The 25115-nt window shown below is 41.7% G+C and overlaps 2 protein-coding genes across 23 annotated transcripts in view; one reads left to right on the top strand and one right to left on the bottom strand.

Moving 5' to 3' along the window:
- FRY (FRY microtubule binding protein) overlaps window positions 1-25115 on the top strand; it is a 425432-nt gene that overhangs the window by 389528 nt on the left and 10789 nt on the right. For all 4 annotated transcript variants that reach the window (XM_061133663.1, XM_061133660.1, XM_061133661.1 and 1 more), the window contains 9 exons: window positions 2051-2125; window positions 5293-5463; window positions 11275-11475; window positions 12036-12197; window positions 14969-15135; window positions 16544-16733; window positions 20007-20156; window positions 21299-21397; window positions 23190-23273. In XM_061133663.1, the coding sequence (XP_060989646.1) occupies window positions 2051-2125; window positions 5293-5463; window positions 11275-11475; window positions 12036-12197; window positions 14969-15135; window positions 16544-16733; window positions 20007-20156; window positions 21299-21397; window positions 23190-23273 (1299 nt within the window). The remainder of the gene's footprint in view (window positions 1-2050; window positions 2126-5292; window positions 5464-11274; window positions 11476-12035; window positions 12198-14968; window positions 15136-16543; window positions 16734-20006; window positions 20157-21298; window positions 21398-23189; window positions 23274-25115) is intronic.
- ZAR1L (zygote arrest 1 like) overlaps window positions 16727-25115 on the bottom strand; it is a 92841-nt gene continuing 84452 nt past the window's right edge. For 2 of the 19 annotated variants that reach the window (XR_009691388.1, XR_009691390.1), the window contains 3 exons: window positions 24380-24483; window positions 21781-21995; window positions 20150-21366 (listed from right to left, as the gene is read on the bottom strand). The gene's annotated coding sequence lies outside the window, so the exon portion shown is untranslated. Of the gene's footprint in view, window positions 17208-17942; window positions 18220-19344; window positions 19527-20113; window positions 21367-21403; window positions 21996-24379; window positions 24484-25115 lie in introns of those variants that run through there. The other 17 variants (XR_009691373.1, XR_009691384.1, XR_009691385.1 and 14 more) reach the window with 17 other exon arrangements.

Genomic DNA, 25115 nt, shown 5'->3' with positions numbered 1-25115 from the left:
CAAAGATGGGTTCGATAAAGGACCAAAATGGTATGGACCTAACAGAAGCAGCAGATATTAAGAAGAGGTGGCAAGAATACACAGAAGAACTGTACAAAAAAGATCTTCACGACCCAGATAATCACAATGGTGTGATCACTGACCTAGAGCTAGACATCCTGGAATGTGAAGTCAAGTGGGCCTTAGGAGGCTTCACTACGAACAAAGCTAGTGGATGTGATGGAATTCCAGTTGAGCTATTTCAAATCCTGAAAGGTGATGCTGTGAAAGTGCTGCACTCAATATGCCAGCAAATTTGGAAAACTCAGCAGTGGCCACAGGACTGGAAAAGGTCAGTTTTCATTCCAATCCCTAAGAAAGGCAATGCCAAAGAATGCTCAAACTACCACACAATTGCACTCATCTCACACGCTAGTAAAGTAATACTCAAAATTCTCCAAGCCAGGCTTCAGCAATATGTGAACCGAGAACTTCCAGATGTTCAAGCTGGTTTTAGAAAAGGCAGAGGAACCAGAGATCAAATTGCCAATGTCCGCTAGATCATCGAAAAAGCAAGAAAGTTCCAGAAAAACATCTATTTCTGCTTTATTGACTAAGCCAAAGCCTTTGACTGTGTGGATCACAATAAACTGTGGAAAATTCTGAAAGAGATGGGAATACCAGACCACCTGACCTGCCTCTTGAGAAACCTGTATGCAGGTCAGGAAGCAACACTTAGAACTGGACTTGGAACAACAGACTGGTTCCAAATAGGAAAAGGAATACGTCAAGGCTGTGTATTGTCACCCTGCTTATTTAACTTATATGCAGAGTACATCATAAGAAAGGCTGGGCTGGAAGAAGCACAAGCTGGAATCAAGATTGCCGGGAGAAATATCAATAACCTCAGATATGCAGATGACACCACCCTTATGGCAGAAAGTGAAGAGGAACTTAAAAGCCTCTTGATGAAAGTGAAAGAGGAGAGTGAAAAAGTTGGCTTAAAATTCAACATTCAGAGAACTAAGATCACGGCATCTGGTCCCATCACTCCATGGGAAATAGATGGGGAGACAGTGCAAACAGTGTCAGACTTCATTTTTGGGGCTCCAAAATCACTGCAGATGGTGACTGCAGCCATGAAATTAAAAGACGCTTACTCCTTGGAAGGAAAGTTATGACCAACCTAGATAGCATATTAAAAACCAGAGACATTACTTTGCCAACAAAGGTCCGTCTGGTCAAGGCTATGGTTTTTCCAGTTGTCATGTATGGATGTGAGAGTTGAACTGTGAAGAAAGCTGAGCACCGAAAAATTGATGCTTTTGAACTGTGGTGTTGGAGAAGACTCTTGAGAGTCCCTTGGACTGCAAGGAGATCCAACCAGTCCATCCTAAAGGAGATCAGTCCTGGGTGTTCATTGGAAGGACTGATGCTGAAGCTGAAACTCCAATACTTTGGCCACCTCATGCGAAGAGTTGACTCATTGGAAAAGACCCTGATGCTGGGAGGGACTGGGGACAGGAGGAGAAGGGGACGACAGAGGATGAGATGGCTGGATGGCATCACCAACTCGATGGACATGAGTTTGAGTAAACTCCGGGAGTAGGTGATGGATAGGAGGCCTGGAGTGCTACGATTCATGGGGTCGCAAAGAGTCGGACACGACTGAGTGACTGAACTGAACTGAACTGAAGAACTAAGGGATTGACTTTCTTATCCCCTCCCTCAGGAATATCCAGATCAGCACTGTCCAGTAGATATACAATGTGAGCCTCATTTAAATATTTCTAACAGTCATCTTTTGAAAAAAAAGTTAAAAAAAAAAGGCAGGTCAAGTTAATTTTAGTAAAATTTTAGTTAATATATCTAAAATATTTTTCAATTTATAATCATTGATGAGACATTTCACACTCTTTTTTCACACCAAATCTTCATGTGTTTTACATCTCTCTATTCTCACTGGCTACATCTCAGGTGGATTGGTCCTGTGTGGCTGATGGCCACAGGATTAGAGTGGATTTGATCACAGGTCCCCAGATTAAAACCTGCCTGTGTGCTTCTTTTCCAGAAGAGGACCAAAGAGAAGTTGGTGCACGTCCTTTCTCTGTGTGGCCAAGAAGTAGGATTAAGCAAGAATCCATCAGTAAGTTCTGTCATGTATCATATTTATTTTGGTATCGTTACCACTTTTGCTTTTGGTCATGTAGTTTAGAGGATTCAACTATGAACTACAAGTATGACATCCATCATCTTGATCAGTCTCTTAGACTTCTCGCCACACTATGATTTTTATGACTTACTTCAGAAACAATGAAAGATGTTACTGGCTGTCTGCTCCAGTTGGTAAATAAAAACTCAAGTTGGCAAATAAAAACTCAAATTATTTTTATTTTTTAGTATGTTGATTTTTAAAGAATATACCCAGACTTTCCTAAAATAGGTATATGTGACTGTCTCCTGCACTACTGTACATGATACACGTTCCTTTGGTGTATAATTTTACTCTGTACACACATTTCTTAACATGATGTCACTATTTTACTCATGTAAAGGTGAAAACAGTGATACGTTTTTTTCTTGCATAAACTTCTATTGATATTACAGTTGGAAAAAAAAATATACCATTGGGCTTTGAAATAAAATGAATAACTAAAGTACCAGAAGTTAACTTCTGAAGTTTTAAAAATTTAGGAAATTGTGTGTGAGAACACTGCAGCAAAAGGTTTGGTTTTGCCAGGTATTTTTATTTCACCTGTATTGTAGCGTCTTTATTATAATGTAACCAGAAAAGATCGCAAACCAAGTTATTTCTCAAGTAAAATCAGAACCAGCAAATGGTTTCTCTGGGGAGTTGCTTTTATTTATTTATTTTTGTATTTTTTATTTTTATTTTTTTTTTATATAGGTCTGTGGTATAGAGTAGATTTTTATTTTTATTTTATTTATTTATTTATTTATTTTTTGAAACCTGTCAAGTTTATTGTATTTTTTTTTTCCTTTTTTTTTGGGGGGGGGGGGTTTGTCATACATTGATATGAATCAGCCATAGATTTACACGTATTCCCCATCCCGATCCCCCCTCCCACCTCCCTCTCCACCCGATTCCTCTGGGTCTTCCCAGTGCACCAGGCCCGAGCACTTGTCTCATGCATCCCACCTGGGCTGGTGATCTGTTTCACCATAGACAGTATACATGTTATACATGGGGAGTTGCTTTTAAAATTCCAAAATGTATATGCTAATGTAGTTCATGACCAGGTGAAATATGAGAGACTCATAGGTACCTAGAGTAAAGGCTGATACTTATTATCCTCCTGGAATGTGCTCCAGCAAGCAGCATTGCCTGCTTTGAAGTCACCTTCCAAGTTGCTGGTTGGTGGGTTTGCTGCTGCTCCTGTGACATCACTGAGGGCCGAGGGACCAGGGCTGACGACAGGGAGGGCGGAGGAGCCTCCCAGCCCCAGGGAGGGGAATGGCAGCCTTTATCTCCACAGCAGCACAGCCAGCGAGGGCCGTTTCTCTCCACCCCTGTGGTTACACTTTCCCCGTCAGACCCCAACTGCCTGCTTCTGTGCTGTGGCCTTTCAAGCTAGAATTGTTTACTGTGTTACGAATAAGAAAAGCCGCACTAACTAGGAAAGGGAGCACTCAGCTGAGGAAATCAGTGCTGGTCTCTTCGTGGATGGACCGTGACACTGTCATAGAGTGAAGTCAGTCAGAAAGAGAAGAACAAATACCATGTAATACCACTTTTATGTGGAACCTAGAAAAATGGTGCAGGTGAACTTATTTGCAAAGCAGACGCAGAGACACAGAAAGTAGGAACAAATATGGATACCAAGCAGAAGGACAGGTGGGATGAACTGGGAGATTGGGATTGACAATATATACACTACTGATCACCAACTCAATGGACATGGGTTTGCGTGAACTCCGGGAGTTGGTGATGGACAGGGAGGCCTGGCATGCTGCGATTCACGGGGTTGCAGAGAGTCTGACACAACTGAGCCCACTGAACTGAACACTGTGGATACTATGTATAAAATACTGACAGATGACTAATGAGAACCTCCCTTATAGCACAGGGAACTCCACTCAGTGCTCTGTCCTCACCTCCTGGGAAGGAGGCCTAAAGAGGGGATGTATACACACATAGAGCTGATTCACTCTACTATACAGTAGAAACTAACACAGCATTATAAAGCAGCTATACTCCAATTAAAAAAAAAAAAAGAATCCTCGTCTCTCATCTCCCTGACTAGGTGGCTGGTCCTCAGCGCTGTTTATCTCGTGGACCCATTTGCAATCCCTGTACAGACGGTGTGTTGTGCCATTTTATAAAAACCTAGTGCAAATCCTATGACTGTTCTTAAAACACTGGAGGGGAAAAAAAAAGTATATTTAAAATCCATCTACTTTTTCCTGTTGAGAGACAATTGTTATATTTAAATTCTTATGGATTTTTACTTTCAAGGAAGACCAAGAGGTTATAATGGTTAAATTAAAAGAACACTGTTCATTTTGTTTAATGTCAGTCTATGTTCAGGAGAGGCTGCATGGCAAAACATTCAGATTTATTTCAAGTCTGTTATTCCTGAGAAGTTATATTAAAATGGCCCAAGAAAAATGAACCTAAACATATAATTTTAAAATTCTGACATATTAAAATTTTAATAGGAAAAAAAAAGTTTTGTTTAAATAAACAGGACAGGAATCTAAGTGTGAATTCTGAACACGGCTGCTCGGCTTCTCTTCTGTAATTCAGATGAACAAGTTCTGTACTTCTTGACTTAGCTTTCTCTTTCTTTACCAGCTCCTGGTTTCTCTCTCAAAGGGTTAAATCCTTTGCTCTCACACTTCATTCTACAGTAACATATCTTGTTGGCATCAGTAGTCCTTAAAACCTTACATGATAATATGTATGTGATGTGCATGTGTGTGTGAATCTATACGGTCTCTAACCTTGGTCAGTGTAGAAACAATGGAAAATTTCTTGGCTGCTGCAGACTGTCTGTGAACACAGACACGCTCAGTTGAAACACACACGCACACACACGTAGGATCCAGTCTTCATTAAGAAGCAACTATTTGACTCGAACATTTTCCTAGTACATGAACTTGCATCTTTGCAACGAGTTTAATCTGAAGGCACCTGTCCAACATAAATAATAAAAGAACATTCTAAAAATACCCACTTAAGGAATTAGGTGTGTACTGGAAATACAGTGCTACGAGGAGCCAGTTACGGGTTCTGTAGCTCAATCCACCGAAGGGAGAGCGGTTTCTCAGGAGAGCCCTCTTGGTTCACAGGTGATCTTCTCGTCGTGCGGGGACCTGGACCTGCTGGAGCATCAGACGAGCCTGGTGTCGTCTGAGGACGGGGCCCGGGAGCAGGAGAACATGGATGACACCAACAGCGAGCAGCAGTTCCGGGTCTTCAGAGACTTCGACTTCCTAGACGTGGAGCTGGAGGATGGAGAGGTAGGCACAGGCTCAGTGAAAACCATCCGCTCAGCCTTTTCTTTGCTAATGAAACGGTTTCTTTCTACCTGCTAAATAGTGAGTTCTTTAATTAGAAAGCTTGTAAACTTTATTTTGGATCAGTTTATTCAAAGTACAACAGCTTAACTTGGGCAAAAGTCACCCCACCCTTCCTGTCTGAGCCCAGAGCCAAAGCGGTTCCAAGTTCTTTCTAAATGGCAGAGATCTGACTTTGAATGGCCACACGGTGACTCTGTGTGTGTACAGTCTGAAGGCAAACTTTAAAAAAAAAAAAAAAAACAGAAACATTGGCGGTCTCAGCCTGTTCTCTGGTGCCTGGGAAAAACATGCGAAGCATTTCATTATTTTCAGCGTGAAGTTGCTTTTATGTGATGATTTCAAAGTTTGCCTGCTACAGCCTGCCATCGGAGCCTGAGGGCCTGGCATCTTTGTGGTTTGAAATCCTCAGAACTTGAAACTAGATTTAACATATAAGAGAGCTCCTGGCTCTGTTTTTGGCTGGTTTTTGACACCTGGAGCATCTGAATTCAAGTCTGAACAGGCAGATGCAGATCTGTGTATCTGAGTGATAATTGTGGTAATAAGGTGCTTCAGTTATGACTCATGTTTTTGAAAACTGGGATGGAAGGAGGAGCACTGTTTCAGTAGCTTGGGGGCATATTCCAGCTGAGAGGCAGGCTTTTTCCTCCTGGGATGGACACTAAGTTCCCTTCGGTGAGGTTGCCGTCTGTAAAAATGCCTGCTACCCAGCCTGGTGTGTGGTGGGCTGCACATTATACTTCCCAGATAGAGGGCTTTCTGCCAGTCACGCAGTTCAAATGGAAGCCAAGGTTCCAAGCTTATCATATCCTATGGTAGGTAGTAGTAGTAGTGTTAGTCACTCAGTTGTGTCAAGTCTGACATGACTTTGCAACCCCATGGGCTGTAGCCTGCCAGGCTCCTCTGTCCATAGGATTCTCCAGGCAAGAATACTGAAGTGGGTTGCCATTCCCCTCCTGGGGATTTTCCCAACCTGGTGATTGAACCTGGGTCTCTCGCACTGCAGGCAGATTCTTTACCATCTGAGCCACCAGGGAAGCCCTGTGGCAGGTGGGCATCTCCTAATTATAAACTTGTGGAAAATGATACTTCAGGTAACTGCTTACCTTCCCTAAAAGAAGGGAAGTTGCTGACCAATCCACTTATGTCAAAGCTAGGTCATGGAGCTGTCTATTTTTGTCCTTACTGGCCACTGATGACCCTGGCTGTCTGTGCCAGCAAGGGAGAGTCATGTCCTCAGAATGAAGGATGTTTTCCTCACCAATTCTTCCCTGAAAACAGGTTTATCAGATCTAGTCCTTTTAAGAGTCTAAAGGCACCTTTAAAACATGTCAGCTCTTCACCTTGAATTTTCTTGAACCAGTAAAAAGTTCTGCAGTTTTCTGTGTTAACCATAACTAGCAATAAAGAAATCAACAAGTAAATGTGGTGAGAATTGTTTAAAAAGTGTAATGCAAAATGCAGCTGTTTTGAATACTTTCAAAATGAGCTAGAGGTATATGGAATGTCAAAAGATTAATAACTTCCTGATTTGGGCAACTGACCTCATCTTTGCTCTCAGGCTAGAATTCAAGCTTAGGTAGTACCCTTTTCACTCTGTAAGTTAAACTAAGGAGGAAAAAATTGATAAACAAGAGAGGCATCATTTTTTTTCAGTCTCATACAAAGACAAATGGGCTACGTGAAGGGATCTGGCAGGAATGCTATCAAGTGGAAGAATCAGACACAACTGCAGAACTGACTTATTTCTATCAAAATAAGGAAAACCTTAGATGCTCATTATTTGAAAACAAATGATTATGATTTTATAAGAAACACAAGAGTGTGACAGTATGTACTTTATCCAAATAAAATAAACTATTTGAGAATGTTACTTCTCCACAAGGTTACAGTAAGGGATTCTAGCCTGCTTACAGAGTCACAGATAGTCAAAGCAGGTCCAGCTCTGATTTTAGCTCAATCTCTGACCCAGTTTAAGCCTCGAAGTAGCTTCTCTTGGTGTCCTCATCTGTCAAATGGGGATGATAATACCTGCCTGTAGAGTTGATGTGAGGGATCAAGTAAGGTGACCTTTGTAAAGCTTTTCACATAATTTCGGGCACAGAATAGGCATTCTAAGTGTCTGTTCCTTTGTACTGTCACTGGTGAATAATTTCAGTATTTCCTCTTCTGCAAAAGGTAAGCATATTTGGCTTCTAGATCAAAACACATTTATAAAAAAAGACAGACAAGGTTCTTGTCATATTGATTCCCTTTCGTTAGTCTCAGTGTATTGACTAAATCTTTAATGGTTTGCCTTTGAACTCTTCAGAATCCTTAAAGGGTGCTATGTCTTTGCTGTTAATTGCACCTCAGCAGTGAAACAGCCTGATCACAAACACTTCTGCTTTTGTGGGCAGGATCAGGTGATGCCACCTTTTTTCCCCCAGCAGATGACCCTCATTAGTCTTTCCATGACATTTCACAGTTTTCTCACAAATAAAAATTTAGACATTCCAAAAAAAAAGTGTTGAGGAGACAGACCAAGACAGAAGTGGAAAGCTATTTCGGAAATTGTATTTATGATTTGTTACCAGCTACATCATCCACTGCTAAGAGATCTGGAATTTCCGGTGTTTGGTACTAATTCTTCTCTTTGGGGTTTGTGTATCTTTGCCTTTTTTTAAAGGTGCCTCTACTGAAGTATATACTGTTAGCACTGTTAGTTGCTGTTGTGTTAAAACTAAGACAAATGCACTTGAGTATCTGTAATATAATCATCTTAAATAGACCTCTTATTTGTTTTTCTGTCCATTCAATCTGCTACCCAGGAACTTCAGGTAAGATGATGCTATTTTCAATTCAGATATGCTAGTAGGTGTTTTGCATCATTGCAGATTTATAACAACATAATTGCTTTTTCTCCCCTTGGAGAGTATGTATGCCTATTTGCACATTTATATTGAGATGTGTGTGATAGAAGTATTTTTCTTGGTTGCTCTAGGGAGAAAATATTTTCTGAAAGTATAAATACATTTTAAAATGTATGTTTTAAAATCTTTATATGTCTAGTTCTGGAAGTTGCATAATTTTCTCTCTTGAGGGAAGGTGAGTTTTTAAGTATGATCCATAGAAATCCTATAATTTCTCATTAGGCAGCTGTACAACTGGCATGGTTTGGTTTTGTGGTTTAATTCTTTTATTAAAAGTGAAATCAACAAGCTTTATCTAAACAATACACCATACCCACTTCCAATCAACTGCTTTTATTTTCTAGGAATTAAGAGCTATCTTTGTAGGGTAAGTGACTATCCAAGTGAGGACCCTTTTGCAACTAAAAAGGAGTCTGGTAATAATTACACCCAGACAACAGGCATAAGCCAGTGTTATCCTGGACAAAGTGACCTATGAGCACACTAGATCCATGTCTTATAGGCTTAAGTCTGAGTAGGGTCATTTGGGGGAACATGTTTTGACTTCTAAGTTCCTTCAACAATAATTCTTTTTTTGGTATTCCAATATCAATGAATATTACTTCCAACACTTCTAGAGTATTCCATTGTGAATATTTTCTCATCTCTGTATGAACCCTGAGTGGTTATTTAGGTGTGATAACCGACATACGCACACTGTCCATCAAGGACAGTTAGCCACCTTCTCAGTCTTCTCACACACAGAAACAGTTTTGGCTTTTGACCCCAAAGGTGACATAAAATACAAACATGACATCTGGGTGTGGGGAGGCTGAAAGGCAGCTCTCCCAGTAGGGGTAGTCCTGTGCTGTGACAAGGCCTGGTGGACTTTTAATCACCACAGACTCCAACACAGGCCAGGCTACTGTTGCTCTCAACCCCTCAGCCACCACTAGGGAAACGGTTTCAACATCCTTGCCTCCAATGCAATTACTGCATCCTCCAGCAAGACACCAAATATCATCCCTGCGAGGACAGCTTCCCTGACTCCCAGTTCCCACGCCTGACTGATTCAGGTCTTCACCTGAACTGTGGTCAGATCAACAGCGGCACTCCGTGCCCAGTGCAGCACTCTCTGGCCCTGGATATATCTCTCTGCCAGCTCAGTGCAAGCCAGGCTCAGGGTGGGGGACTTCCAGAATTGCTGCCTCAGACAGTTCATCCAGTCCATCCATTGATTCGGTGCAAGAGAATCAGTTCTGTGAAACTGTTTCACAGTTGTACATTTCTCCCAGTAATTGTCACATTCCTTTTTCTCTGTTTTGTAATCTCATTTTTCTTTACCCTCTTTATTTCTTCAATACTGTGTTTTCTTTTTCTTCCTGGAACTCTTGCCTCTTCCACATTTTTTTCATTCTTTCCCTGAAACAGCTGTTTTAAAATACCAGCACAATAGTAAGCCTTCTCTACCAGGAAAAAAAAAACAATCATTTGGTGGTAATGTATCACAGTAGTTACAGATAAAAGGTACAGATAGAGCTATAAACTATAGAAATCAAATAATGAGTTGTATAATCAAACAGTCCTAAGGATAATCATAAATGGGGTGAATAATGATAATTTCCACATAATATCCAGAATGTGTTCAGGATTCTTACCCATTGCCTTCCACCATGAATAGCCAAAACAGACTTTTGAAAAGCTAAGCATCTATTATACCAGAGATCTGTGAGAATGGTAGGCTTTATTTTATTAGGAACCAGAAAAAATAGACCCATAAAACCAGAGGGAAAAACTCATTAATTTTAATAGTAATTTACATCTCTCCCTGAAAATTATATGATTATGCTATTTACTGAGCTCTCATGAGAAAGTTGATTTCAGTGAACCATCTGTGTTTCAAATGACTAATGTAAATGATAAGATTCTGTGCTAGATTGTATTCAGATTACTAATCTGTTTGGTTTAGGTTCAAATTTGCTCACCAATGGGTGAGTAATATTTCTCTTGCTTTATTCCTGGAGAGAGAAATAAAACCCAGATTTGTTTTTAGGGGGAAAAAATTATATTCAATTAAATAAACTTAATATATGGTAATTTGTAGAGACAATCTGAGATATATCTGAAATCTTTCTGTAACACTCTACCTTGCCACTTAACCCAGTTTCTCAGTGCACATGTACAATTCAGCAATAGTCCTTGGTCCAGGGAGCAAACTGTTTCCTGTGTTGGGACAATTATTTAAAGATGAGCCTAAAGCAAAACTGAAGCCTTGCTGCTCTGGCCTCTGCATCGTGCATGATTGTCTGACTGTGCCCAGCTGCTCTCTGACACCCTTTAACTCTGCATTTTATCTGTGAAAACTGCTGTGGCAGAAACAGGCTGGAATGTGTACCTAATGCTCTTCGACTTAATACCAAGAAGGTGTGGACTATGCCACAAGCATAGCCGTTACTTTGTTCTCTGGACAACAGTACTAAACAGTGGGGGTCAGGGAGTGGGTAAGGAACACCTCTGTTGAAGTTGTTCTAATAATAACAGTCTCTTTCTGATAGCTTTTTGTTAACATGGCTCTTTAAGAGTACCCCCAAATCAACTTGTAAAACAGTGTTACCCACTGTGCCAAAGACAGTGTATGATCACATCTATCTGACCTAACACGCATTTAGGTGAAAACCAGTGTGCCGTTTTACTACTCTTCACAACGCGTAAGCAAAATCATTGGTGCCCATGTCCGTGAGGTGAGGGCTTGAGAGTTCATAATGAAAATATTGATGCTAAGCTATGACTGATCAGATGTGTGAAGCTGTACATGCGGGAGAATTCTGGCCTTAAAAAGCAGCTGATGGTGTGATTTCAGGGCGAGAGTATGGACAACTTCAACTGGGGAGTCCGCAGGCGTTCTTTGGACAGTCTGGACAAGTGTGACCTGCAGCTGCTGGAGGAGCGCCAGCTCTCAGGAAGCTCTCCTAGCCTCAATAAAATGAACCACGAGGATTCTGACGAGTCCTCTGAGGAGGAGGACCTCACCACCAGCCAGATCCTGGAGCACTCTGACCTCGTAAGTAGGAACTCTCCTCCTCTTCTTCCCAAGAAACTGGGAGACTGCTCTTTGTCATTCAGGCAGCAGGGCAGTTTGCAGTTGCAGCTGAAGAAACTTCCCACAGCTGCCAAACTCAAACCTGAGATTGTCGGGTGAAGCCTGTCTGATTCTAACCAGCTTCTTCTCTGGAGGGTGCAAATGGAGACAAATGCTGAGGGTTTCATAAGCCCTGAATGCCGTCAGATTTGTTCAGGCCTAGATTTTCCCTAAATAACTTATTATGCTGAACTCTTTCTTTGAAAAAAAAAAAAAATTCCTTCAACATCTGAAGTTTGAGGAAATAAGACAGACATTTTGATGGGGTTTTCTGGAAAGAGAAGGGGTCTTTGTGTCTCACAGTGCTGGGCCTTGCCAGCTGAGGTGTTTAAGTTCTAATGACAGTGAAGTATGTATTAATATGTTCAACAGTTAGTACCTGTCCACTAGCAACCAGTTTGTACTCTTATGTAAAAAGTAATCAGAGCTTGTAAAGAATGGGAACGTCACACGACATTGTGTTTCCTTTGCTTTCTCAACAGATCATGAATCTCTCTCCTTCGGAGGAGACTAACCCCATGGAATCACTCACGACCGCCTGTGATCTGACCTCTGCTGACCCTCACTCCTTTAACACCAGGATGGCTAGCTTTGATGCTGCTCTGCCTGATATGAATAATCTTCAGATTTCTGAGGGTTCAAAGGTGAAGAGATTTTTGGCAATTGTTGGTTATGGTTTTCCTTCCAAAAAAAATGTATTTCCAATTTTCTGAGCATTCTTAGCGGGTTATAAGTGAAGGGCCTATCTTTTATCTTTTTCTTTTCTGAAATAGTTGTTAGTGCCCCTGAGCCTAGGTTTTGAAGTTGCTTTACTCTCAAAAGACCTAAGCAAGCCGTCTTGTTGTTGGTTGAAAGAGATTTGATTTGAGGTCCTTTTAAGATGAAATGTTTGCATTTTCCATAGAGCACAAACACTGCTGATTAATGGCAAAACAGATGTCTGAGATGGCTGAGACAGGGAAACTGATGTTCTTTGTCATGACTTTTATAAAACAATCTGTTAAGTGAGGTGTGGGTGTATTCATAGATTGGAGGAAATTTTTTCCAATGTAGGAACCAATTATACAGGCTGCAAATTGATTGCATTCTTGCCTTTTGTTGGGCTATCACAAATTTCAGTATCAATCACAGTATTATGCACAAAACTGTCTTAATCGGCTCTCGAGAAAAGTAAGTAATGGATAGAATTTCCTTATTTAAAAGGTCAGCTTTTTAGAAAAACCTAAAAATGTGTATTTCATCTAAGGTTTATTTTATTGATTTGCATAAGCCATTTTGCCCATAAAACTATCAACTTCCACACTGTGTTCACATATGTACCCACATAAATGGCCATTAGTATAGAACTTTATTTTCTTATATTAGACATACCAAAATAGCTTATTGCTATTAGGATTAAAGTTTTCTTTATCTTAGAGTTTGGTTATGGAGGGGTAAGTTTAAAAGAGAAAATAGGAAAAAATACATAGAAAACAAATTTATAAAAGTATATTCTTTCTGATGCTTCTATAGAAAAATATAATACTGGCTATTCTGTATCCTTATACAGTGTACTAAATATGCATATGAGATCTAGCAAAACCTATATACTGTAAACCAAGAGCAACCAACCAAACTGCAATCACATAAAAATATTGAAGTTTAAAAAATAATTATTTCTAAGACTTCCCCATTACAAAAGGACTGTGACCAGTCCTTTTGTAATTCTGAGAATTAGCAGAATCCTTTTTTAGCCAAAAAGGGGACCAGAAAGGAAATCTGTCTGAGATTAAAATGCCAGAATCTTTGAAATTAAACTTCATGGAAAGGACATCACAAAATAAATGTGAAGTTATTATTAGCATTTGTTATTTCACAGTCTTGCAATAGTCAACTTTTCTATTTTGAATGCTAAGTTATATAGATTTCTCATACAAAGCACTGCCTAAGTAATAATATTTTCATGGAGTCACACAAATCTATCAGGGCAAGGCTGAGTTTAATTTCTGAAAAGCTATCTCTGTTTTTTACATCAGCTGGGCTGCTGCAAAATTTGATATATCTGTGATGTTAGAAAGAGAAAACAGAAGATGTTTTTATAAGATCTCAGCCTGTCCCTAGTAGATTAAGTTTATATACATTAATAACCCAGACCAGTCAGCAGTCTCGTTGGCACCAGTCTAATTTTAAACAGCAGGAAGAGACAGATATGGATAAGCCCCTGAAATTCAGTATTTATAAGCAGTTCCTTCAAAGACATGAGATAACCTATTTCCCTAACATATCTGTAAACATTCCTAATTTCCCTATTTAATCCTAGCTTCAAAATACTAAAGGAGCAGCCAGATGTCAACCGTGGTGACGCTCTAATTCATATGCCTATTTTGCCCTGGTTTTGTCTTTGTTTTAAGAAAATGACTCACTGAACCACGTACATATGCTTTCTTCCTCTCCTCTTCTGTTCTGTGGTCAGGCTGTCTTCCTTCCTCTCCTGAAGAACAAGTGGTCCTCCAGATGATTTCCCTCTGGCCGGGGTTCAAGCCCAGCCTCTTTTTCCATTTGACCTGCCAGTCTCTTTCCTGCCTCTCAGTGGTCCCAGCTCTGCCGCTCTAGAGCCGTCCCATCTCCCTGCTCATTCTACATTTTACAGCAACGCAAGAGATATGTGCTGCCTTCAGGGGATATTCCCAAGAGTGAAGCATATATGTATGTGGAGCTCAGAGGATGTTTAGTAAGGAAGGCCTGTCAATGAGGGAGGCTCAATGAATAGCTCTGGGTCACTCATGGGCATGGCAGAGACTTCAGGAGCCTTTACTATGCCAGGCACTGATGATTCTAAATTCTAGTTTCCATCGGTAACATTGGACATACTACAAACTATATAATATACTGGAGAGTTAACTCCAGGTAACTTGCTTTAGAAGACTGGGCTTGTACAACAAAGAGAGCTCTGAATCCAGAGATAGGTGTCTCTCACCCTGGCTCTGGGTCTGATTACATACCTGGTATTAGGCATGACCTTTTCCTGTGTGGAGAGTTCCGTGGACGGAGGAGCCTGGTGGGCTGCAGTCCGTGGGGTCACAAAGAGTCGGACACGACTGAGTGACTTCACTTTCACTTTCCTGCGTGGAACATTGACTTCCTCATCTTTGAAAGTGGAGGTCCGACCCAGGGGGTCGCTTCCAAATTTAGCATTTATACTCCTTAAGTGTGGATCAAATATGGTAATCTGAGAGCTTCTTTGGGAACTCTCTCAGAAAAGGCTGAAAAGAAGATAAAGAACAGTGCTTCAGAGAATTCTTGAGTTCGGTTATACAAATTGACTATGCCGTAGCTAGAAGACAGATGACCCCAATTTCCATTGTTCTCTGGATTTCAGATTTGCCTCTGGATATCCTTACATGTTGGGGGATTCTTTTCTCTCTTTTGCTCCCAGGCCGATGCTGTCCAGGAAGAGGAGGACGCCACTGTGCAGGAGGATGACCTTTCCAGCTCCATCAATGAACTCCCGGCCACTTTCGAATGCAGCGACAGCTTTAGCCTGGATATGACTGAGGCAGAAGAAAAAGGCAACCGAGCGCTGGACCAGTTCACTCTTGCCAGGTAAAGGGTGTACATGGCACATCACACTGGGTTCACTCTAACTCCAGTTTAACGTCAGGCTTGTGCCTCTGGGACGTCCTCACAAAGGAGTCCAAGCTGACATGACTTGGAAGGTTGTCAACCAGTGAGGAATCATTCAGCTCCAGTGTAGGGCCTCATGCGGAACCAGAAAGGCTATGCCTGTAGGAACTTAGAGCCCTGGAATAATAATATACTCAGACGCTCAGTCATGTCTGACTCTTTGTGACCCCATGGACTGTAGCCCGCCAGACTTCTCTGTCCAGGTGATTTTCCCAGCCAAGAATGCTGGAGTGGGTTGCAGTTTCCTTCTCCAGGGGATCTTCCTGACCCAAGGATCGAACCCACGTCTCCTGCACTGCAGACAGATTCTTTACCACTAAGCCACCAGGGAAGCCCTAAAGCCCTGGAATAACATAAAAAGCCAAAGAGGAGCCCTTAGGGACATGGTCCACGCCTTGTAAGCTTTGAAGATAAGCAAGCTTGGCAAGGCTTAGAAATGGAGTTCTTCCCATCTTGAGTTAAAAGACCAGAACAAGAGTCCTTTGTAAGCTACATACCTACATTTTTTTTTTTTTTGTGGGTGGCTTTCAGCTTCGAGACTGACATTTCTGAGACAAGTGAGATCTAGTCAGAGACTATAAACAGGAAACATATAAAGGAATAGATTAAAAAAAAAAAATTAATGTGGCATCTAGAATAAATCACAAATAATGCTACAGATCTTCTTCAGGAGAAGAAAGTCAGAATCCTCAAATCACTCCTCTGAACACTGCTTCTGACGTGGCTAGACAGAGGCTTTCTGTTATGGTGATGCATATCCTTTTGTCAGAGAAACAGCTTAGGGTGATACCTAGAGAAGAAATGTTGACTTTTCAGTTCATTTATTTTTCCTCTCCTTTCTTTGTTTCCCTCTGTCTCACTGTGAATTTCTCTTCTCTCATTTTCCTTTCTCTGCCCTGTTTCTCCTAGTCATTTATGTGTATGCACCCACTATTACTCTCCCTCCACAAAGGAAAAGTGAAAAGATTAAAAATTTTTCTCATTTTTTTAAAGTGAAAAATGAAAAAGACTAAAATCGGTCAAAGCACAGGAGTGAATGTGCCCTGTGTCTGGGGAAAGGCCAGCAGGAAAGTGAGGGTTAGTTGCTGAAGGCTAAAAAGCAGTCCCGTATCTGTATAAAGGAAATCATAGTTGGGGAATCCCAGAAATTACAGAATTCTAGAGGTGAAAAATTCTCTTTTCTAGAATCAGAATCTCGAGACCTCTGACTCCCGAAGCAACCCTCACAGGAGGAGCAGGCAGGAGGGGTGCCTCGGGTGAGAACCAACACTGCCGGCAAAAGTAAGGAGGACGCCATTCCTGATTTTGTCGTCTGCGTTTTTTCCAGCTTTGGGGAAGGTGAGAGGGGAGTGTCGCCCCCTCCCTCGCCCTTCTTCTCGGCCATCCTTGCCGCCTTTCAGCCCACGGCCTGTGACGACGCTGAGGAGGCCTGGCGCAGCCACATCAACCAGCTCATGTGTGACTCGGACGGCTCCTGTGCTGTGTACACGTTCCATGTCTTCTCCTCCCTGTTTAAGGTATGCTGCCTGCAAAGGCTCCGCAGCCACCAGCTCTTCAGGGAGCCAGCTGGCCTCGACCTGAGCGGGGAAGCACTGGGTTTACACTACACTTTTTCCTCAGTTTCCTCTGACTTCATCCTTTCTTCCATTCATCACGGAGACATTGTGCTCAGTGGTTCAGGCCGCTGGGACGTGATTCTCACTGGTCCCTCCGGCTTTCATTGGCGTCATTAGGCCCAGGCAGGCAGCCAGGCCTTCAGGACCACAGAGGGTATCTTCAACCAAGCCCATTCTCCATCTCTTCTTTCCACTCCGACCTCTGCTGTACCTCTTCCTTCTTCGTTGCTTTTCCCTTATCTTTTATTCCCACTCACCATGAATTCCTTCAACCTGCCGGCCTGTGACACTTTTTGAGAGGTTGATTCTCTTGAGTACATCATGAGAAAAGGCATGCTAACTTGTGCTGGATGGAGGAATGGGCCCTCTGACCACCTTCAGGAAGAACCATGGCAAAAGGGGGAGAGAGAAAAATAAGGAATTATGTGAAAAGTGGAAAAAATGGGATTATCTGCTTTAAATAATTTCAAATTCAGGAAGCCATAATTTAGTTAATATAAAAGTAAAGTCAGTTTTTGAGCCTGGAGGCCCTTCCATTCTTGAAGGAGTGTATACCAATAATACTAATAGCTAGTGTCTCCATATTCTCTGTTATTTGTGCAGCCCACTCTCAAGTTTTCCAGTTTACTTTTCATGAGACCTGTCTGAGATGAACTGGGGGCTGGAGGGACTGCTAGCCTTAAAACAGGAAGCAATGAGCTGCTGAAAGATAAGAATCCAGAAACACCCTAACATTAAGCCAGACTGAAATTTAAAAACAAACTCTCCCAAATCTACCATTTGAGGTAAATTTGTAAAGATTCAGGAACAATGTAATTTATTGTTCTAAAGTCTGTTTTTAAGTAATGGTTAATCATGTGTATTTAAGTTTGGCTGTTGTGATCCTGTCTTACTACAGTTACTAGACTGCACGCTCAACTTTATAGTCCTGAGCAGTACTTTTCCTTCTGCTGAGAACCATCACTTCCTGTTTTCCCTCAGCTGTGCTCCCAATGTATACAGATCCCTGACGGGGCAGCACCTCCATGAATGAGGCCTTCCTTTAGCTCCTTCTCCCCTTGCACCCGTGACCTGGGACCCCAGGCGTCTGTCACACTCGGTTGGAATTACCTGTTCAGGTGTCTGTCTCCTGCGGGCGAGGGCAGGCAATGGTGTCTTGCTTTGATCGCAGTGGCTGGCACCATGGCTCACACGCAATAGGTACTCAGTAAATGCAGTAGGAAAAAGACTCTTTCAATGTAAATCTCAAATGCACAGTTTCCACCTAATGCCAGTACAGCAACAGGTTGTCATGTGAGCTGGGACATGGGGCTGGGTACTGGCAGGAACACTGGAGTTTGGATTTTTTTTTTTATCAGTTGACTGGATCAATTCCTAAGACATTTATCTGCAATAATAATAATACAAATTGTGTTTCTCCTATTTTTTTTAATATTACATTTTTCTTTAAGAACTTTCTCAGCTACCATCAAATGCTCAGTGATTGAGAGCAAAATCGCTGTTCCAATATGCTGAAAATGAAACACATTTCAGACACACAGTCTACTATTCTTTCATCACATCCTCACTGGGGCTGTTTACTTAGTTTCCCAATATTTCCCTGTGGGTCTGGACACCACGTTTCCCTGTATTTGGTGGATTCTGGACAGAGTAGAGAGGACGTTAACTGCAAAAATACTTTGCTTTTAAAAACAAGGAAATGGTTTCTAATGGGCCAGCAGGGATGGCTTTCCAAGTGTCTCCATCAGTCTGTTTCCTCCCTGTGCTCCTGGGTTAGAATATTGTCATTTGTGTGCACAATGTCACCAAATCACATGCTGTTTTTATATGGAAGTCATGGGTGGCTCTGAAGTTCCCAGCCTCTCAGTCCAATAAAATGTAAACCCAGGTCTCACCATATCCTTGGGTGAGAGAGAAGAACCCAACTTCTTGGAGGACCTGGCTCCTCCTCCTCACTCTGCCAGTCACCTGTTAATAGCTCTGTGATACATGACATTTCCTGCTCCTCTCAGCTGCGGTATTCTGTCAAGTATTTTAAATTGCACATAAAACTAACACCACCATAAGACATAATGTTATGCATTATGACAAGATTCTCAGATATATTAAATAAAAATAATATGCAGCACGGTTGGCATTTTTATCTAGGGTAACTGATAAGGAACCAAGAGCCTGCTGCTGTTTGGGGGACCTGCTAAGTACCCCATAGCAGGGCAGAGCGGATTTCTCGTGGATTAGATTCTCCAACTCGAAAGGTATGAAATCTCTTTGGGGAAAGCCAATGCCTAGAATTATTTTTTGGTTAAATATTTTGTTCTTTTTGTTAAAAGATATTTTGAGTTGGAAGTTGGGGCTAAAAGTGTTCTCATTTTGTCACTGACACAGGCCCCGCGAGTCAGATTCTTCCTAATTACGGTTTTTCTTCAGGCAGTATAGGAGGAATAGTAACGTTTACAAAGCATTATCACTTATGGAAGGGATGTGAACTTAGAACCCTTACTCCATCACTTACTGTTTGCATGATCTCGAGTCCTCTGACCTCTCTTAACCTCCGGTTCTTTACCTGGTTGTGAGCACTGATGAGGTGACATGTGCAAAGCTCTCAGGGAGACAGGTCCCACACAGAATTTACTCTTTCTTTCTTCAGAGACTTTGTGGCTCTGTTTTAGTCCTCCTGTCTCTAGGAGCTGTGATCTGGGAATGATAGAAAGGAGTCATATCTCATGACCTTTTTCCTCTCACCCACACTGAAGTAATCTCAGAACTTCTCACTCATCTAACAAACATGCTAGGCAGAAGATTCTGGCTGGCACTGGCTATCAGCAAAAAAGCAAAGCAGCACTTATTTAAAAGATACATAGGCATCCACACATTGGGAAATGACATTTTAGAAAGAAACTTTGTTCACACTGGGTGATTATTCACTTAAGACAGTCACTCTGTTCCTATCACACACACACACACACATTTTTCACTTAAGACAGTCACTCTGTGCCTAACACACACACACATATTATTCACTCAAGACAGTCACTCTGTTCCTAACACACATACACACGCCACTACATGGAGGACCTGTGCTGATTTGGTATTTTCCTAAGAATTAAAAAAGTTTTTTCCTAGTGCCTAAGTTAAAACATGGCCTTTACAAACAGTGATTATGTTGCCTTTCAGAATATTCAGAAAAGGTTCTGCTTCCTAACCTGTGACGCAGCCAGTTACCTTGGCGATAACCTCCGGGGCATCGGATCCAAGTTTGTCAGCTCTTCCCAGATGCTTACCTCCTGCTCTGAGTGCCCCACGCTCTTCGTGGACGCCGAGACCGTGAGTATCCCAGGCCTACTCCCGTGGTCAATGGCCTGCCCAGCTGACAGTGTGGAACCTCAGGGAAGCACGTGTGCAATTGCAGTTTGTTGGAAAGACACTTCGGTGTTTGTGAGCAGCGCTGTGTGGTGATGGGAGCCCCAAAGGCCTGGGTCTGCACAGGAATGGCTGTGCGTGGCCAGCCAAGGCCGTCACTACAGGAGATCAGGAAGAGACCCCCGCCAACCCCCCAGCCCTGTGCCCCCTCTGTGTCCATGGTGCTTCTCTCTGATGACCCTAAAGGCTGTGAACATGGTGTGCTAACCTCTCAGAGCAGCCCTAGCCAGTCCCCATGATGCCAGGTCAGCCAGCCGGATGGGTCCCCAGAGGCACCATGTCATCACTTTCTCTTCTTCCGAGAGACCACCTGCCCTCTTGCTGGATTCATCCAGCCCCACTGCAGATGAATTTGAAGGATGATTAAAATAGTTGCTGGCTGACTGCTGAATCGTGACTATATAAACACAATGCTAACCTTCCAAGACCAGCAAGCTTTCTGTAGGGGAGAGGGGCACCTCTTTCCATCCCCTATGCATATCACAGAACCGTCTCATCTGCTCAGTACTTACTGGGGTTTAGAGACAATGAAGATGTGCTTCACTTCTGAAAGTCTCTGAAGAGTCAGTCTTTCCAGGAACTTGATTAGTGGTTGGCTGTCTTGTAGCAAAGAATACGATATGAGAAATCTTTCTATCTTAAATGATTTAAAATGCAAATTAAATAAAAAGACCTAGTTGGAGGTCTATCTTCACACTTCCTGGAGTATTACTGGATGAAGACACTGGAGTCCATGCATAAAATGGATGCCGATTCTTAATGCAGGCTTCTGTAGAATGCTTGTTAAGATTTGTCTGTCTAAACTGATATGGGGGAAATGGGTATCTTCACAGGAAATTTAAATTAGCAAGTCATATTCAAGTGCAATTGCTTTTGAGAGTGGAGCAAAATTACAAACTGTACAGGTTATTAAAACAGATGCCACCCCCGACACACTCTGTATTACATCTAAGTATACTTCTCTTTTCTTTCTGTGTAGCCATGCCTTTGTCTAGGTGTCTCTCTGGAAGTTGTTTTAATACAAATTATTTTCCTGTCTTTATTAGCTCCTTTCTTGTGGACTTCTGGACAAGCTCAAGTTCAGTGTTTTAGAACTGCAAGAATATTTGGATACCTACAACAACAGGAAAGAGGCCACTCTCTCAGTAAGCGTCTGTGTCTCTGTGCATACAAGTTTCACTAACACTGAATGAACCCAACCACCATGAGCTCTTGGGAGGGGATGTGAATAACACAGGAGAGGCTCTTTTGGGAGAAGACAGACTTATCTAGTCTTCCAACTTAATGGTGGTAGAACTATCAATAGTATGGATTATATAAAAATGATACCTACAAAAGAGAAATTTTTCAGCTTCCAATTTTAGCCCTATAGTTTTTCTAACCAAGAAATTGGGGAAAGTGGGTATCTGTTCAATGTATCACTTTATCAACATTATAACCTCTCTTTTCTCAGAAATTTATTAATAAAATTGTTAATTACGTCCTTCCAGTGTTCGCCTCACCCAAAACTGGTTGAGATGGATCTCACCTCTCTTCTCCACCACTCTCAGTATCTGTTTCTCCCCATCACCGTGGTTTCTCTTGGCCTCAGCTCCTGCTCTTTTCTTCCTCCTTCCTTCAAAGATGTAAACTGTATAATGTCACAGACAGAAGTGATTCAGAAACCATCCATGCAGACCTCCTGATTTCCAACAAATACTTGTGTGTAATTTCCAGGGAGCATTTCCCATCGTAGACCAGGCACTATAAAAAGATCATGGATTTTGAAGTCAGATGGACTTTGAACTCAAACTGCAGCTCAGTTTCTTAAGGGTTAGTAACCCTGGATAAGTTACTTAACCTCCTGTCATCTCAGATTCATCATCTGTAAGACAGTGTGATATGCTATAATAGTCACAGCAGCTGTCATTTTCCTGAGTCCTTTTTATATATCCAATAATCTGGTAAGAGTTATCTCTCTCAAATCATGTAATGCTTGCAACTACCCTGGGAGTTGCTATTATTATTCTCATTAGCTAGGAGGTAGAAAAGTGGTTATCTAAACCCAGGTCTTTGGGATTCAAAGGTTCATGCTGTTAACTACAACTCAGTGTTGCCTTTGAAATAGAAATAGTGTATGTAAACCGCCCTGCACAAGTACCTCACACACAGAAGACATTCACCCTTAAGTTCCTGGCTTTTTGTTTCTTGTTATTTATTTCCATGACTGTCAAAGAGAGTTCTGACATTCTGCTGCAGAAATTCCCTTTGTCTTCTATTTCTGTGGCTCTTTCACTGTCAACTGTTTTCCAGCTTCTCAGGCATCAGATAATAAAAGTAATCCTTTAATTCTGGTTGGTGAACAAGCCAGTCTTTTGATGTCAAGTGTGAGTTTCAGCTCTTCAGTGCTTACTGTTTTCTACCCAAAGGTTCCTTTCACATCTATACTAGTTACTATTCTAGATAGTTAAGCTGGCAGAATCTTTAAATAGCTGGGCTATTATTGTAAGGTCTTTCTTACAGTTAAGACCTGCCCCATAGAAGCCGCCTCAACATAACAAAGCCAGGCTGCATGGCCCAGGCTGGCCCAGCCTAGGAAGATGTACCAGCCCTGTCTCCTAATCTCAGGCACATGAAAGGTTTCTAACTGTATGTGGATTTGATTTACACAAACACTTGGAATGGTCTAGTGACACTATTTTTCAGGGTAGATACATCACAACAATAACGTGATAAATGTTGAAATTTTAAAATGGCCATCTCTGAACCCATATAAACGGGTATTTTAATTTTAAATTGTTAATCTTTAACCAAAAACTTTCAAATGGTCATTGCAGCAAAATTTTATCTTATTGTGATTAGAAACTTAATCTATTATATTTTCCCTGACAGAATTGATGATAAACATAAATTCAGACACCACTGAATTTACCTATGTCTCTCTCTTTCTGACAACAGTGGCTTGCAAATTGTAAGGCGACATTTGCAGGAGGATCAAGAGATGGAGTAATTACCTGTCAACCAGGGGACTCAGAGGAAAAGGTAATAAACACCTGTTAGAGTTTATCTTTTCTGTGCTGACTTTGTGTGTTGGTTTTGATATACCCAAGAAGTGTGGAACTTGAAAAAGGAAGAGGGAGGAAGCATCATCCCATACATTCACACAAGACCTGTACAGTAAGCAAGAATGACATTAGAGCCAAGCATGATGGTGTGTTGATGGGATTGGTGGGGGAGGGTCTTCTTTTTGGAAAAGCAGAAGTATAAAAATAACCTTTCTGCTGGACACTAACTATACTAACCATTTTCCTAATAAAACTGTTCCTCATTCAAAATATAAAACCAATGTCACAGGGCAATTATCTTTCAATTAAAAATTTTAAAAAGAGGAAAAAAAAATCATTAATTCTTCACTGAACCACTTAGTTCTTTCAGTGAAGAAAGTCTCTGTTGACCTCTCAGCAATCACTCAGATTTTTCTTCTCATTTAGATCTGCTTTAAATACACACCTCAGTCCAGATGGTTTATCAATGTGTGCCGCCTTGTAAAGGAAACACAGCAGAAAAGCGTGAGGCCACTCATTCTATAGTTACTGCCGAGTGGCCCCCATGGTGGGTACAACAGTGAATTCTGCCTGGGTAGAGCTTCTGATCTATTCAGGGAGATGGACGTAAACAGTCATATGTGTGTAAACTGTGACAAGTGCCATTAAGGATAGGTGAGAACAGTGAGCTATGAAAAGATATAGCAGAGAACCTGGCCTAACGAGAGGGCGGTTCCGGGAAGGCTTCTCCACAGAGGTGCCATTCAGGCAGAGATCTCAGCTCTGAGCTGGAGTGTGGTAGGGGCGTGGGGTGGGGGACAGGGGCTTGGCGAGCTTGCAAAGGCCCCGAAGTGGCAGGGAACATGACCCTTTGCGAGGACTGAAGGGGGGAGCCTGTGTGGCAGGGCAGGTAGGAAGTGACCAGGAGAAAAGTTGCAGAAGCTAGACCATGCAGGGCTTGGGTGCTTATCCTGACATCAATGGGAACCAATTAAAAGTTATTAACAGGAGGGTATGATTAGATTGGGGCTCTCTCACACTCCTGTGGAAATAGACGTAGTGAGCAAGCGAGGATTCGGGAAGACAGGTTAGGAGGCTACTTACTGGCCAAGGCAGAGATGTCAACTTCTAATTACACTATCACATCGAGAAAAGCATGTCAGAGTGTGGAGCCTTCAAAGGATGAGAAATCACCTTCAAGGTGAGCTCTGTGGAGAAATGATGGTGTTGCTCCATTTAAATATTGATCTTATGTCCAGAGTTGGTGGGAGATTATTTTTCTAATTAGAGCTACCATTTGGCTTCCATTCCAAAGTAAAACCCAACAAATGTTTGACCTCAGAGCACCGCTTATCCTCCAGTGATTTACTCCAGCTCTCTTTTTTAAGTCAGATACTCTGTCTTCTGGAATAGTTTGATATTGCCCATTACTCTGAGCACTCTTTGCATAAGGACAGATGGAAGCAGGGATTAGGAAGTAAGCTTTCACTTGAAGAATCTATGTCTGGGGAAAATAAAATTATATCTGGATATAAACTGCAAAGTCAACATGCCAGAAATTACTCCACGTGTATATTCTATTTCAGAGAAGTGTGGACTTTGTAGAAGGATTAGTGCTTACCTTACTAAACCTAGCAAACTCTTGAGCAGTTAGAGGTGTCAGTTGGCCAGAGATGATGACCATGTACAGACAGGCATGTGAAGTCTCCTGACCCCAAGGCTTGCCCCATAACGCCAAACTGATTTCTAGTCATTCTTAACAGGTGACAAAAGTGAGAAATTACTGTGGAATTTGTGGAAGAGAATATAATTGTTTTCTAGATGTTGAATATTTTCTGAT

The sequence above is a fragment of the Dama dama genome, chromosome 30 (assembly GCF_033118175.1).
Source record: "Dama dama isolate Ldn47 chromosome 30, ASM3311817v1, whole genome shotgun sequence".
NCBI classification, from domain to species: domain Eukaryota; kingdom Metazoa; phylum Chordata; class Mammalia; order Artiodactyla; family Cervidae; genus Dama; species Dama dama.
The sequence above is the reverse complement of the archived record's forward strand: the minus strand, read 5'-3'. Positions and strand labels throughout refer to the sequence as shown.